We start from the raw sequence: 14,468 nt of genomic DNA on the forward strand, positions 1-14,468 counted from the left end.
GATGGACCAATTGGAACACTCGCCTACACGGAGTAATTAATTGCAACTTATTTGAAACGTGTGTTGGATTTCTTTATAGATTTTTTTTACTAAACACTAGAAGCAGATAAGACCTAAATAAAAGTTGTAACGTGCATGAATTACATTACAGCTTTTACCTTTTGGATTCTGTTAATAGTAGTAATGGGACGATTTCCAAATTTTCCCCAATTCCGATACAGTTACAGATTCTTTTAATTTGTGCTTCCAATACAAGTATAGATTCTGATTCTTTAAAAAAAAAAAATTCTGTTAATTAAACAGAATTTCCTTTTAAAAGAATCAGAATCGATACTTGTATGCTTTAAAAAAAAAAATGTTCAAATTATGGTAAACAGCCAGGTATTGTCTGCATATAATTTGCAAATCATAAAAAATACACTTGGAGAGGGGGGGGGGCATGTATTACTGGAGTTGATCTTTCTAAATGGTTTTCTCAAATATTTTCTTCAAAAATTGTGAGACAAGATTTGTTTAAATTTTAAAACAAAGTCGAATTGCATTTGTTGCTATTCGAAAATTTCATAAACAATTAAAGAATTGATGATTGGTATGCAAAGTAAGAAAACAGTGTAGGAACAGATTAGTTAACAAAGACCGTCCCCATGTCAAGAATGAATTTTTACATAATAACGTTACTATTTAGAAAATTATTCTTAACATCTGGAGGTGGAGAGGGGAACCTCTGTTAGCTATTCTGTCTTCCCTCCATAAAAGAATGTTTATATATTTTCTCACCCAAATATAAAGATTTGGTCGTTTATTAGATCGATTTGTTTTACTGTAAAAGAAAAACAAGATGTAGATAATAATGATAATAGTAATAAATTATAAAGGCAACCCCAGTAGCTAAATCACTCCCCCAAAATGAGATTCTGCACCCAACCCACTTTTTCAAATAATTACGTGACCGAAAGAGGGAGGGGGGGGGGGAGAGATTAGAATTTTGAGTAAGAAATCAGTTTTGTATGTAAATGTGACATAAAATGACCATCAGTTCCAACCGATTCTAATGTTTTACAGACATTCATTTTTTTATTTTTATTTTTGACCACTAATCTTATCAAATATAATAGCTTAAAAATTGAAAATTAAACACTGGTAGAAAATTACATTTTTGCAGGATTGTTGACATTTATTTGATGCAAACTCTAAAATATTTACTTTGTTGACCAATAAAAAATATGAATTAAACTCGATGAGTCAGTGAGAATGGAGTTCATAATCTGAGGCCCTTAGTCTTATGTTGTAAATAATGAAAAACTTTTAACAAATACATCTGCATTTGTTTAATTTGTTTTTTTTTTTTTTGTCAAGAAAACAAAAAAAGGAAAATAATCGTTTTTTAGAAACTGAAATTAGGTAAAAATTTTCCCTGATTCCGATGCCACAAAAAGTCCCCGCCCCCACCCCATTCTGATTAATTGTCCCAACACTAATTATTATTATTATTATTAGTTTTCCCTGATGTGTTTTAAAATTGGGTACCCATAGAAGACACCTTGTGGAGGTTGCGGACATCTTGTTGTGAAAGTAGTCCTCTGAAACCAATACAACTCTAACACAGCATATCGAGTCGATCATTTACAGCAGTATCCATTTTACCACCAGCCTTTCTCTTTCTTTGACGGAAAGTAGAAAATGGACTTATGGTTTACTTTCAGCAACTTTGCTGCCTTCCTATTTTGTTCTTTGGTTTTCACATTCCATAAGTGATGCTTCAAACAAACGTGGAACTTCCACTGTGGTTTTCTGGGTTTTTGTTTTGAAAGGGTGGTACGTGAAGATTTTCAATCCTCTCATAATATTCATCAACATTCAATCAATCCATCTTGTTAATTCTTGTCCTTGAGTATTTTTTTTTTTGACCTTGGTAAATAGTGATGGAATAGTAATTAAGAAAAAATGTCGCCGTAGTATTCTGTTCTTGCCAACAGCTGAATGAAATGGGTTCAGAACACACTGCAAAACATTTTCAGATTGATATGGTCACCCCTACGTCGCATTATATATAAAAGGCAAACTGGCTGTGTGCGTTTCTGTACGTTCAAGAAAGGCTTTTTTTGGGGGGGGGGGAGGGGAAGGGGGGGGGTGTGTTCTCAACCATGTTACTATTTTATTTAGAACTTTCCTTATACTCCCTAGTTTATAATGTCAACAATTTGCGAACGGACGTCGTCTCTACATTTAATTTGATTGACTTTCATAAAATTTCCTCTATTCTGTCCTTTCGCATGTTTGTTCGTCTTTTTTGTATAAAACCCGAAACTAATTGGAGCGAAGTAGGCCGCCTGGCTTTCCTGCCATGAACGTTGTGAAAGCAATTAGCTTTGATCAATGTGCGAAAAACTGTTCATATCAGACAATTGCTATTCATTTGAGAGTTCCGTTTTTTTGGGGGGAACTTTAGTTTCCCCAACACTGTGGGGAAACAAATAAATGAAATAGCAGAAAGCTGGACTGGCCTTCAGCCAACGTTCGTTTCTTTGACTGTGTGAACTCATTTCTGCAAGTCAACTTTTTAATTGTTAAATTTGAATGCTTTCCACTTCCTCTCGCATCTTAGCGTAGCAGTAAGATCTCAGCTTTTCTCTCACTTTCTTCTTTTCCTCCTTCACATCACGGATTCAAGCCTGCCTGCCTACTACCACTTTTTTTTTCCAAACACCCGGGCAATGCTGGGCACCCCCGCTAGTAATTAAATATATTCAATTACAAAGAATGCAAAACTGTGCGATTGAATTTACACTTTTAAAAATTTATTTCAGTTAGATTGAAGAAATCAAGGGGGCCCCCTCTTGGGGCTAACACTTAATTTCCATATGAGTTGCATTTGTATTGGAGCGTTTTCTTAAGGATAGATGTCGTCCCTTTTAGGGCTGCTACTTGTATTTCTCTACAGTCTGGGCTTCCAGGTATTGACGCTTAGGAGCATGAAATTTGGTGGTGGTAGTAGTAATAATCAACTACTCATACAGATCATTGTAAAAAGGGTCATATTAATCTTTAAAGGGATTCCTAAGCAAGAATACAATCCCAGTGTTATACCTTATGTTTTTAGCAAATTTGGATCCTTTTAATACCTTCTAAAGTGGGCTTAGAATGCTATCAATTAAAACTTTTCGAAGACCATAACTTGAATCTTATGTACTTGCAGATGTCGTACTAGTTGAGAATCCCATCTTGTCATTCACCTGGCAGATCATGGCAATTCCCGGGTCTCTTTTGCCGGTGTGGATTGTGACCCCCGGGTCTCTTTTTGCCAGTGGTGATTGTGACCCCCGGGTTTCTTTTTGCCGGTGTGGATTGTGACCCCCGGGTTTCTTTTTGCCGGTGTGGATTGTGACCCCCGGGTCTCTTTTTGCCGGTGTGGATTGTGACCCCCCCCCCCCCCCCGGGTCTCTTTTTGCCGGTGTGGATTGTGACCCCCGGGTCTCGTTTTGCCGGTGTGAATTGTGACCCCCGGGTCTCTTTTTGCCGGTGTGGATTGTGACCCCCCCCCCCGGGTCTCTTTTTGCCGGTGTGGATTGTGACCCCCCGGGTCTCTTTTTGCCGGTGTGGATTGTGACCCCCCGGGTCTCTTTTTGCCGGTGTGGATTGTGACCCCCCGGGTCTCTTTTTGCCGGTGTGGATTGTGACCCCCCGGGTCTCTTTTTGCCGGTGTGGATTGTGACCCCCCGGGTCTCTTTTTGCCAGTGTGGATTGTGACCCCCGCTCAGTCATAGGTGTTACACTCTCCTATGCTATAAATCTCTCTGAGGGGAGCAGTGGTTTATTGCTAATCGCCTAAGGCGCCCCTAGTAGTAAATACTGACGAATCTAGTTATTTTTGCAGAATAAGTTCATCTTCAGATAATAAATATTTTTTAATTTTATTTTTGTTTCATGAAAATAAGAAAATCTATTCAAAAAAAAAAAAAAAAAAAAAAAAATCAACGAAAAAAACAAATTTTTTTATGTTTGAACATAGCTCATTTACTTTATGAACCTAGTAACCTCTGATGGAATTTTTAGATATTTTGAAAAATTAAAGCTTTATTGAAACTTATTTGAATGCTTAATATATCGATTTTTATAGCGTAGTGTGTGTATATACACACACATATATGGTTTTGTTGTTGATTTTTTAAACGATATATTAAGGTTAACGTCTCCGCCTCGGAGAACCGGTGTTTTTCTTAGAAAGTCGCCCATTTTTTTATTTGGATTTATTTTATTTATTTATTTTTAAAAATAGTAATCTACGTCTGTTTTTAAAAATAATAAATAAAATATATATATATATATATATCAGAATGGAAATAGTATTCTGACGAAATAGAGAAATAAAAAAGGAACACACCAAGTTATGTGTTGATCAACTTTTCATCTTTATTGCAAGACTTCCTCTGGATGAATAAAATTTAGAAAACAAAACACTGATAGAAATATTTGAAAATATATTTTTGATGTAATGAAATGTATGACCCTGTTACATTTAAGTCGTTGGAAATTCAAAAAGGGGGGAACATAGCGTTGTGAAAGAATTCCGTCCATTCAAATTTAGATTACTTCCGAACACAGAATATTTTAGATACATTGACAGCATTTTAAATATTTCCAAAATTGCCATCATGTATACGTTGGTGGAAGTCTTGCAATAAAGACGAAACATTGATGAACACTGTCATCTTAAAATTTCCATTAACCCATCAGGTCCCACTGTCTTATAAATCGGACACCAGATATTTTACTTAATTGGAATTCATTATTGAGATAAGTATTATTTATTAATTTATTTATTGCAGACTGTTATCCTCATCTTTTCTTAGTTGTTTCATGATGTTTCGGCAAACTATTCCTCTGGCCTTTGTCAGGTGGTAACCGCAACGGAATAGGAACTCTGACTCTAACTGCCATCCATAGTTGTCGTCTCACCACGTTTTTGGCCATGTATGCCTCTGGTCGGCTTTAAGTAGGATTGAAATCGCTATCTTCAGCCAATTCTTTCCTGGAACCGTAGAGATTCAACGTCTCTATCCACTGCGCCACGGGCCCCGAAGGTTACCACCTGACGAAGGCCAGAGGAATAGTTGGCCGAAACGTCATGAAACAACTAAGAAAGATGAGGATAATAGTCCACAATAAATAAATTGCCAAATATCTTGTTAAAATTCATAACACTGCTTACTGCATAATTACTCTCAATTCACCAGCTTTTCTCAAAGAGTTGTTGGAACTCTTTTAAAAAAAATTCTTGTGAAATTTGCTAAAATTCTATTTGTTTAATGATCTATGCAACTTAAAATATATTACATGTACTCGGTGTCCTATCTATAAGAAAGTCGATATTTCATTTTCAAAATGAAACACATAGCTTTTTCATTACAATTTGTGTATTCTAACCTATTTTTAGTCACCACACATAGTTTAAACTCAATCGTTTACTTTAGATAGCATGGGACTTAATGAGTTAATATGGATATTATTTATATTATTAGATGGAGATGGAATTCAGAATTATGAACATATCTTAAAGTTTATCTCTGTATTAATAATAAAGTCATGTGATCACTTGTGTGCATGTTTCTCATCTCTGACTTAGACATTTTTATTTTATTTTTTTTTACAATTAATCGAATATTCAGAAATGCACTATCATAAGTATCATAACACAATTAAAAAAAATACTATTAAATATAATTACAAAATTAAATCAATCAGAATGCATTTCCGTTTCTTTGTAAACAAGTCAGCCATTTCACTTTTCACAACTAAAACAAATAAGGTGTGAATTTTATCTTAAACTAGCAGGCTGCCTGACATTGTCCAGTTGTAATATACACTTAAATATATTTTAATTTATGCAGATTACGTATTTGTTATTATAGAGACAATTTATATATATATATATATATATATATACTAGCAGTAGTACCTGTCGTTGACTGCGTTCAAAAACAGCCTACAGAAAATGGACTGTGATTGATGAAAATATGATAGGTTATGAAAAGGAGGGGGTTGTAAAGAGATAGGTTTTGATACTCAAAAATTTTACCCTAAGCAAAATATGATGAAAGTAAAGATAATTTTTGTGAAAATATATTTTTTATATCAACTTTGTTTCCATTCAAGAGTGACCAAGAGTGATGTTTCCTTACAAAGAGAAAATGTTATATATATAATATAAATATACAAGAAATAAATATTACTATAGTCAATAAAAGTTACTTTTATGGTAGAAAAGTTCATTGGTTTGTGTTTTTAAGTTAGTTAGTGAAAATTTTTTTTTTTTTTTTTTTTTTTAATTCACGAACTGGTTTAAAAAAAAAAAAATCAAAATGGCAGCGACTTTGAAATGGAGAGCCCCATTTTCAATTTGAAGGAGGGGTACCGGAGCATTCTGTGTTAACAATTTAAGAGTTCTGTCAACATAAGGAATATTTATCAACACATTTTAATGTTTTCCGTTATTTTGTGCTTGAGGAATATTTGATTATGGCATGTATAGTTTATATAAAAATTAATTTAAGTAGTTATTGCCTCAAATTTTGTTTTAATTTTGACTCGCTGAAATTATTTCAAGTAAAGAGCATTAAATAAAAACTATTTCAAAACAAAAAAAAACATGAACTGAACTTTTATTGACTGATAACATTTATTTCTTGTATATTTATTTTTTTGGGTAGTTGTTTGTTGGCTTTTCTGCTAAACACTCTTACTAAATAATATCGACAAAATATAGAAAAACAAAGAAACAAAAACAGTTTTGAAAAATAGTGAAGCTTTACTTACTTTAGTAAAATAATCCGAAACAGCAAAATGGGATATTAAAAAAGTAAACACGTAATTACTTTAGTTTTTGAAAGCAAAGAATCGATATGAATAAGAAGAAAATGGCCACTTTTCAAGCAGAATAGCTTCGTTTCAGTTTTACAGTATTGAACGGTGTAGTATTGCACTGTCGGATTCAGGGTTGTACTATTGTAATGTAAAGAACACGCAGAAAGGGTTGTAATCAACTGAATTCTTTCTAGTACACTGACAAACAATAGCTTAAACAGATATATAAATAAAAATAAAAAGGTTATGTAAATGTTTTTATAAAGACACGTAATCACATGAGCAGGATTTTTTCCTTCGTTTGGTACGATAATAAGTAACGTTCTTATTTTTTGTTATTTATCTATTTTCGAAAGAGTGCCACGTGCAAGTGGAGAAGGAAAAAACAGTTATGCAAAATTTGTGTCGAGAATTGTCAGACTTTTTATTTTTTGCTTTCACTTTAATAAGAATGCGAATTTATGAGGTGAATTTATTCGACACAATATGATTCAACTCAAAAAAATAAATAAAAGCTAACATGAATTAAGATTAAAGTTAAGGTGTTATTGTGGACCCTCACCCCTTTTAAAATACCTTGTTAAACTTCGTGACATATTTACATTCTGTGGAGGTCAGGTGCGAACGAACACCCAATAATGTTATTATACCATATTTCTTCAAACTGAAACATAATTATCAAAGTATACTTACGCAAATAGATATGAAAAGTCTTAAAGTTTGTGCCATATTTCCATGGAGTACAGGCGCGAACGCGGACTCCACATGTTTATTATACCATCCCTATTTAAGTTGAAACATACTTATCAAAGTATTCTTATGTACATCTATTTCAAAAACCCTTATAAAAGTTTTTTTTTTCTTTTTTCCATTTTTTATTTCCATACTTTGGGGGCCAGACGCGAATGCAGCCTCACAATTTTTATGAACTACCGTTCTGCCAGATCAAACATACCCATTCCTGATCCTTGATACATCTTCTATCATTATATGTAATCAGTTTTTTAAAATAGTCAACCATATAGGAGCCTATTCGTGACCACACACACAGACGTTCAGCTTTATATTATATATATATTTATATTATATATATTCAGTAGAACCCCGGACATGGCATTAAAAAGTAGTAACAAAATACAGTACAGTATATAATACACATTTATATAATCAAATAACATTATAAATAGCCACATTAACATAATATAACCACATTAACATAACATAAATAAATGTAAGGCGGAGGCAAATACTGTAACCAGGGTCTGGAAAAACATTGTATTCCACATCGTAACCTGAAAAAAAAACGTATCCTACAGCCATAGTATCCAGGGGGTTTACTATGATTTTCAGAATCTATATAATTTCAGAATATATAATTAGAAGACTGTGGGCCTTGCTGGTTTTCTTGCTTGCTTGCATTTTACACTCGAGCAATTCTATCTTTTCAAAAAGGGATAACAGGTTAATTTTATATATATATATATATATATATATATATATAATGGCTCGATTGTAGATGGCAAGATGCAAGCAAGCAAGAAAACCAGCAAGACCCACAGTCTTCTAATTATATAGGTGTAGACCATATTAGATAGAGAAAGCTTTGGAAATGGAATTTAAAACAGTTTGCATTATAAACATATCTCAAACAGTTGATCTTTGTATTGATAACAAAATCATGTGATCACTTTGTGTGAGTCTGTGTTTCTCGCCTCTGTGACTAAAATATTTTTTTATTAAACAATTTTTTTTTTTTTTTATGCAATTAATCGTATATCTAGAAATGTACTATCATAAATATAATAACAATTAAAAAATACTATTAAAAATATAATTACAAAATTAAGTCCGTCAGAATGGATTTTCATTTCTTAGTAAACAAATCAACCATTTTATTCTTTCACTACTAGAATGAATCACTTTGTGACCCTTTAAAATGTAAATGGAACTAGAAATCATTTAAATTGTAGAATAGAAAATAATTTAAACATGCTCGAAAATTCTTAGTAAATTCTCTTGTATCAATAAGATTGACAATTTTGGAAGCTATTTACACCCAATAATTTTATAAATCTATATTAAACGATATTATCTTAAAATTAGTTTTAGAACAATAAACTTCCAGAAGTAATCGGCCCTGTCGGTGGGGCATTAGAATATGCCGACTGCCCCCCTGCAGAGGGTAAAAGTCCCTCAATGGGGGTCCTAGATATGACCTTAAACTATATCCAGTGGTGAGGCCCCAGCTTGTGGGCTTTGGGGAGTGTGGAGCCACCCTTTAATTACCATTGCTCCCAGGTCCACTCTGACCTGGACCTGTTAGGGCCCCAACTATGGGTTAAATGGAAATCTACATGAAAACAACAAATATATTCTATTAAAAAAATTTTTCTTCAAAATCTTTGGATTCGGCATTAAATAACCCAAAAAGGGTTGATATGCCGTAAAACAAAAACAACCAAGCAACCAATCCAGAAGTAATACATGTGCCAATAATGCACAAATTCAAGCTAAATTTGGACAGGTGTTGGGCTACTGTGTCCTCTTCTATAAATCTATAAAAGCAAAAATGTGTCTGAGGACACTTTTCAACCTATATACTGAACGAATTTTTGATATACAGACTGGAAATTTTGTATATAGGATATTCAGACATGTGGAACACTTTAATCGGTTTTCATCTGGAAGAAATGGCTGCTAAGGTGTCAAAGTTAACAAATTGGTACATGAAGTCATTGGATTTTTTTTTTTGTTAACTGTTTCAGAACTGTACGTGCATGGTCGAAAAACAAACCAACTTATGTTAAGATTTTTTGATAACACTTTGTAAATGTTGTGTCAAGCTGGTGTAATGGTTATCATACTTGACTCAATGTCTTTAAGGTTTGGTTTCAATCTCAGCTCAAATATTTTTTTTTTTTACTTACAAGAAGTGAGTGGCTTAGGGAAAACCTACTTGCATCCACATGCCTCATTATATTAATTAAAGTATAATTATGCATATTTTACGACCAGGTAACTCTGCGCTGCCTGCTAGTTTGCATATATTTTTATCACCATTTTCCTACATGGCAACTGAAACATGATTTTATTTTTTTTGTCACTTTAATTGAATTAAAAAAACAATGATTCAATTGACAATTTTAATAACTAAGTGATACCATAATTACGTTTAACTTTTAAAGTTCTATTTTAAAAAATAATTTGTTCAAAACCAAATAAGTAACATAGTTAAAACAAAAATTACGACCCTCTAACAACACTGGGTAGGTACAGCTGGTAAATTATAATTTAATGTCTTACCATTTTGGACATAGTTGAAATAATGCATCCATTAATTTATTCACAATATCTTTTTTTTTTTCTCAACTTTTACACTTCAATTAAAAATCCAATTGCTTATCCAATTAAAAATCCAATTAAAAGATAAATAATGAAATCACAAAAACTTTAATTTAAAATTATATTCTTTTTTGTGTGTTGTACATTTTTAAAAATAATTTTTCTCTTATAGTGTTTTCATGTTGACGAAAGCATAAAAATTAAAACTTAAAATTCTATATCCAGTATGACGTAATGTATTTAAATCAAGCATCGTTTATTTTATCTTGATACTATATTTTTCTAAGAGATAGGTTTCATTCTGTAGCGGTGAAGAACAATGAATTCTATGCCATTATTAGCATTACAATTATTGACTTTGAAATTTTATGCATGTCATGCTCTTTTCTCGTTTCTTTTATGCTAATTTGAAGATTTATGTTGACAGTGTTCCCGATGATGACACTGTAATCGAGTCGTTATATGTCAGGTAAAAACAATCTAGGATTTCCTTTCTGTGCACTATCCCAATGTTCTTCATGTCACACTAACACACACACACACAGACACTAACACACACCCACACACATACAGACACTAACACACACACACACACACACACACAGACACTAACAGACACACACACACAGACACTAACAGACACACACACACAGACACTAACAGACACACACACAGACACTAACAGACACACACACACAGACACACACACACAGACACACACACAGACACACACACACAGACACTAACAGACACACACACACACAGACACTAACAGACACACACACACACACACACAGACACTAAGACACACACACACAGAGACACTAAAAGACACACACACACAGAGACACTAAAAGACACACAGAGAGAGAGAGACACTAAAAGACACACACACACAGAGACACTAAAAGACACACACACACAGAGACACTAAAAGACACACACACACAGAGACACTAAAAGACACACACACACAGATACACTAACAGACACACACACACAGATACACTAACAGACACACACACACTAAGAGACACTAACAGACACACACACACAGACACTAACAGACAGACACTAGCAGACACACACACACACAGACACTAGCAGACACACAGACACTAGCAGACACACACACACACAGACACTAACAGACACACACACACACAGACACTAGCAGACACACACACACACACAGACACTAGCAGACACACACACAGACACTAGCAGACACACACACACAGACACTAACAGACACACACACACACACACTAGCAGACACACACACAGACACTAACAGATACACACACAGATACTAACAGACACACAGAGACACTAACACACAGACACACAGAGACACTAACAGACACAGACACACAGAGACACTAACAGACAGAGACACACAGAGACACTAACAGACACAGACACACAGAGACACTAACAGACACAGACACACAGAGACACTAACAGACACAGACACACAGAGACACTAACAGACACAGACACAGAGACACACACAGAGACACTAACACACAGACACACTAACAGACACAGACACACAGAGGCACTAACAGATACACACACACACAGACACTAACAGACACACACACAGACACTAACAGACACACACACAGACACTAACAAACACACACACAGACACTAACAGACACACAGACACAGACACTAACAAACACACACACAGACACTAACAGACACACACTAACAGACACACACACAGACATTAACAGACACAGACACAGACACTGACACACACACACACAGACACTAACGGACACGCACACACACACACAGACACTAACGGACACGCACACACACACTAACAGACACGCACACACACACACCCAGACACTAACAGACACTAACACACACACCCAGACACTAACACACACACACACACACTAACACAGACACTAACACACACACACACAGACACTAACACGCACACAGACAGACACTAACACACACAGACACTAATACACACACACACACTAATATGCACACACACACACACAGGCACTGACACAGACACTGACACACACACAGACACTAACAGACACACACACAGAGAGGCACTAACAGACACACACACACAGACACTACAGACACACACACACACACACAGACACTAACACACAGACACTAACAGACACTAACACACACAGACACTAACAGACACAGACACACACACACACAGACACTAACACTAACAGACACTAATACACACACACACACACTAATACGCACACACACACACACACACACACACACACACACACACACACACAGAGGCACTGACTGACACACACACAGGCGCTGACACACACACACACAGGCGCTGACACACATACACAGACACTAATACACACACGCACACAGACACTAATACACACACGCACACAGACACTAATACAAACACACACAGACACTAATACACGCACACACACACAGACACTAATACACGCACACACACACAGACACTAATACACGCACACACACACAGACACTAATACACGCACACACACACAGACACTAATACACGCACACACACACAGACACTAATACACGCACACACACACAGACACTAATACACGCACACACACAGACACTAATACACACACACAGACACTAATACACACACACAGACACACACACACTAATACAGAGACACAGAGACACTAATACAGAGACACTAATACAGAGACACTAATACACACACACACAGACACTAATACACACACACAAAGAAACACACTGACACACATTAATACACACATTGACACACACACACTAACACACACTAACACACACAATTTAGCTTTGTTTCATGTTTACCTCTATCTTGCTTATCCACCACCCAATCTTGCTGTTGTAAGGGAATGTAAATAAGAGAAAAATAATCTTTTTTTCAGTAGATAATATTTTGTGTCCAAGGTTTTCTTTTAAATTTGAATAAATTGAATTAGAATTTTTCCGTATTTTATTAAAAAAAAAAAAAAAAAAAAAAAATTTTAAAACTTAGTTGAATGGCAGCACATTTTTTTTTTACCGATTCCATAATTACTTATTTGGTCCTTAACCTCAAACAAATCAAGATTGCATTCATTTTTTTTTTTTTTTTTTTTTTTTTTTTGCCATACTTAATCAAAATATGTAATGTTTGTATGTACATCTTTGATAGTTTCTAGGATTTTGGCCAAATAAAGAAATACAATATTACTTTATATAATAAACTATTTTTGTGGGTCTGTAAAACATGAATAAGCATGATTTGTAAAAAAAAATAATTTATAATTTATTTAAAATAGTGGAAAAAAAAATTTAAGTTTGAAAATATACATATATATGTATATAATTTAGTTAAAAAAAAAAAAAAAAAGTACAACCCGTCATGTGTTCTGGCTGTTATTTATAAATCTGCAATTTACAAATTTTAAAGTATTTGTGATTTAAATATCGACGTTTATAAGACCTCTGATTGATTTTATAACAACCTGAGTAGATGCAGTACATAATATATGCAAAATATTTTGTATATATATAATGCTCTTTTGTGACAGAGCTTTCTAATCATACAAAGTTTTACATTAAATATGTAGAAAATCTCTTCATGATTAATTTCTTATTCCTCTTAAACGCCTGATATTTAAACATTTAAAATTTTGGCAAAGGTACATTATAGTTAACAAGAAAAAGCGGTTAATAAAACATTGCATGAATATACTATTACCAAAGACATTAGAAGCTATTTTTTTTTTTTACCTAGTTGCATGATATTTTTCAGTTTTTGGAGTGTTTTTTTTATTTTTTTTTTTTATTACATTTTCACCCCAAACAAGGCACATTGCCACTTTGGTGTAGGGGGCTACTATCAGGGGCAACAACTACTGGGGTACTATGTAGGGATTTGGGCAGCAAGGTGTCGGTTCACGTTACACTTGAATTTCTGCACGTCAGTACTGTTGGGGAAGCAGGGACCTGGAATGGAATTCCAGAGTCTTGCGGTTCTGGGGAAGAAACTATTGGAGTAAAAAGATTTTTTACATCTAGGGACCTCTACAGTGTGGGGGTGGGATCTAGTAGCCTGTCGGGTTTGTCGAGGGTGCTCGCATTTCTATTTCAGTAAAAGATCTCATTCAACTTAGATAATTAGTGATAATCCAAAAATGGTTACCTCTGGCTTTCTGGAGTCTGATTACTTAGTCTTGTTGTTTATCAGTTTTCTGAAAAATAAATTTTATTAGTATTTG

At 34.4% G+C, this 14,468-nt stretch overlaps 1 protein-coding gene across 8 annotated transcripts in view; it reads left to right on the plus strand.

The window, feature by feature from the left end:
• Positions 1-14,468, plus strand: part of LOC145279936 (protein EFR3 homolog A-like) — a 271,461-nt gene that overhangs the window by 154,448 nt on the left and 102,545 nt on the right. For 5 of the 8 annotated variants that reach the window (XM_080131515.1, XM_080131518.1, XM_080131516.1 and 2 more), the window contains one exon: positions 10,631-10,672. The exons of the other annotated variants lie outside the window; for them this stretch is intronic. In XM_080131515.1, the coding sequence (XP_079987641.1) occupies positions 10,631-10,672 (42 nt within the window). The remainder of the gene's footprint in view (positions 1-10,630; positions 10,673-14,468) is intronic. 8 annotated transcript variants of the gene reach the window in all.

This window comes from Euprymna scolopes, chromosome 7 (genome assembly GCF_053919585.1).
Source record: "Euprymna scolopes isolate OS-2025 chromosome 7, ASM5391958v1, whole genome shotgun sequence".
Classification (NCBI taxonomy): domain Eukaryota; kingdom Metazoa; phylum Mollusca; class Cephalopoda; order Sepiida; family Sepiolidae; genus Euprymna; species Euprymna scolopes.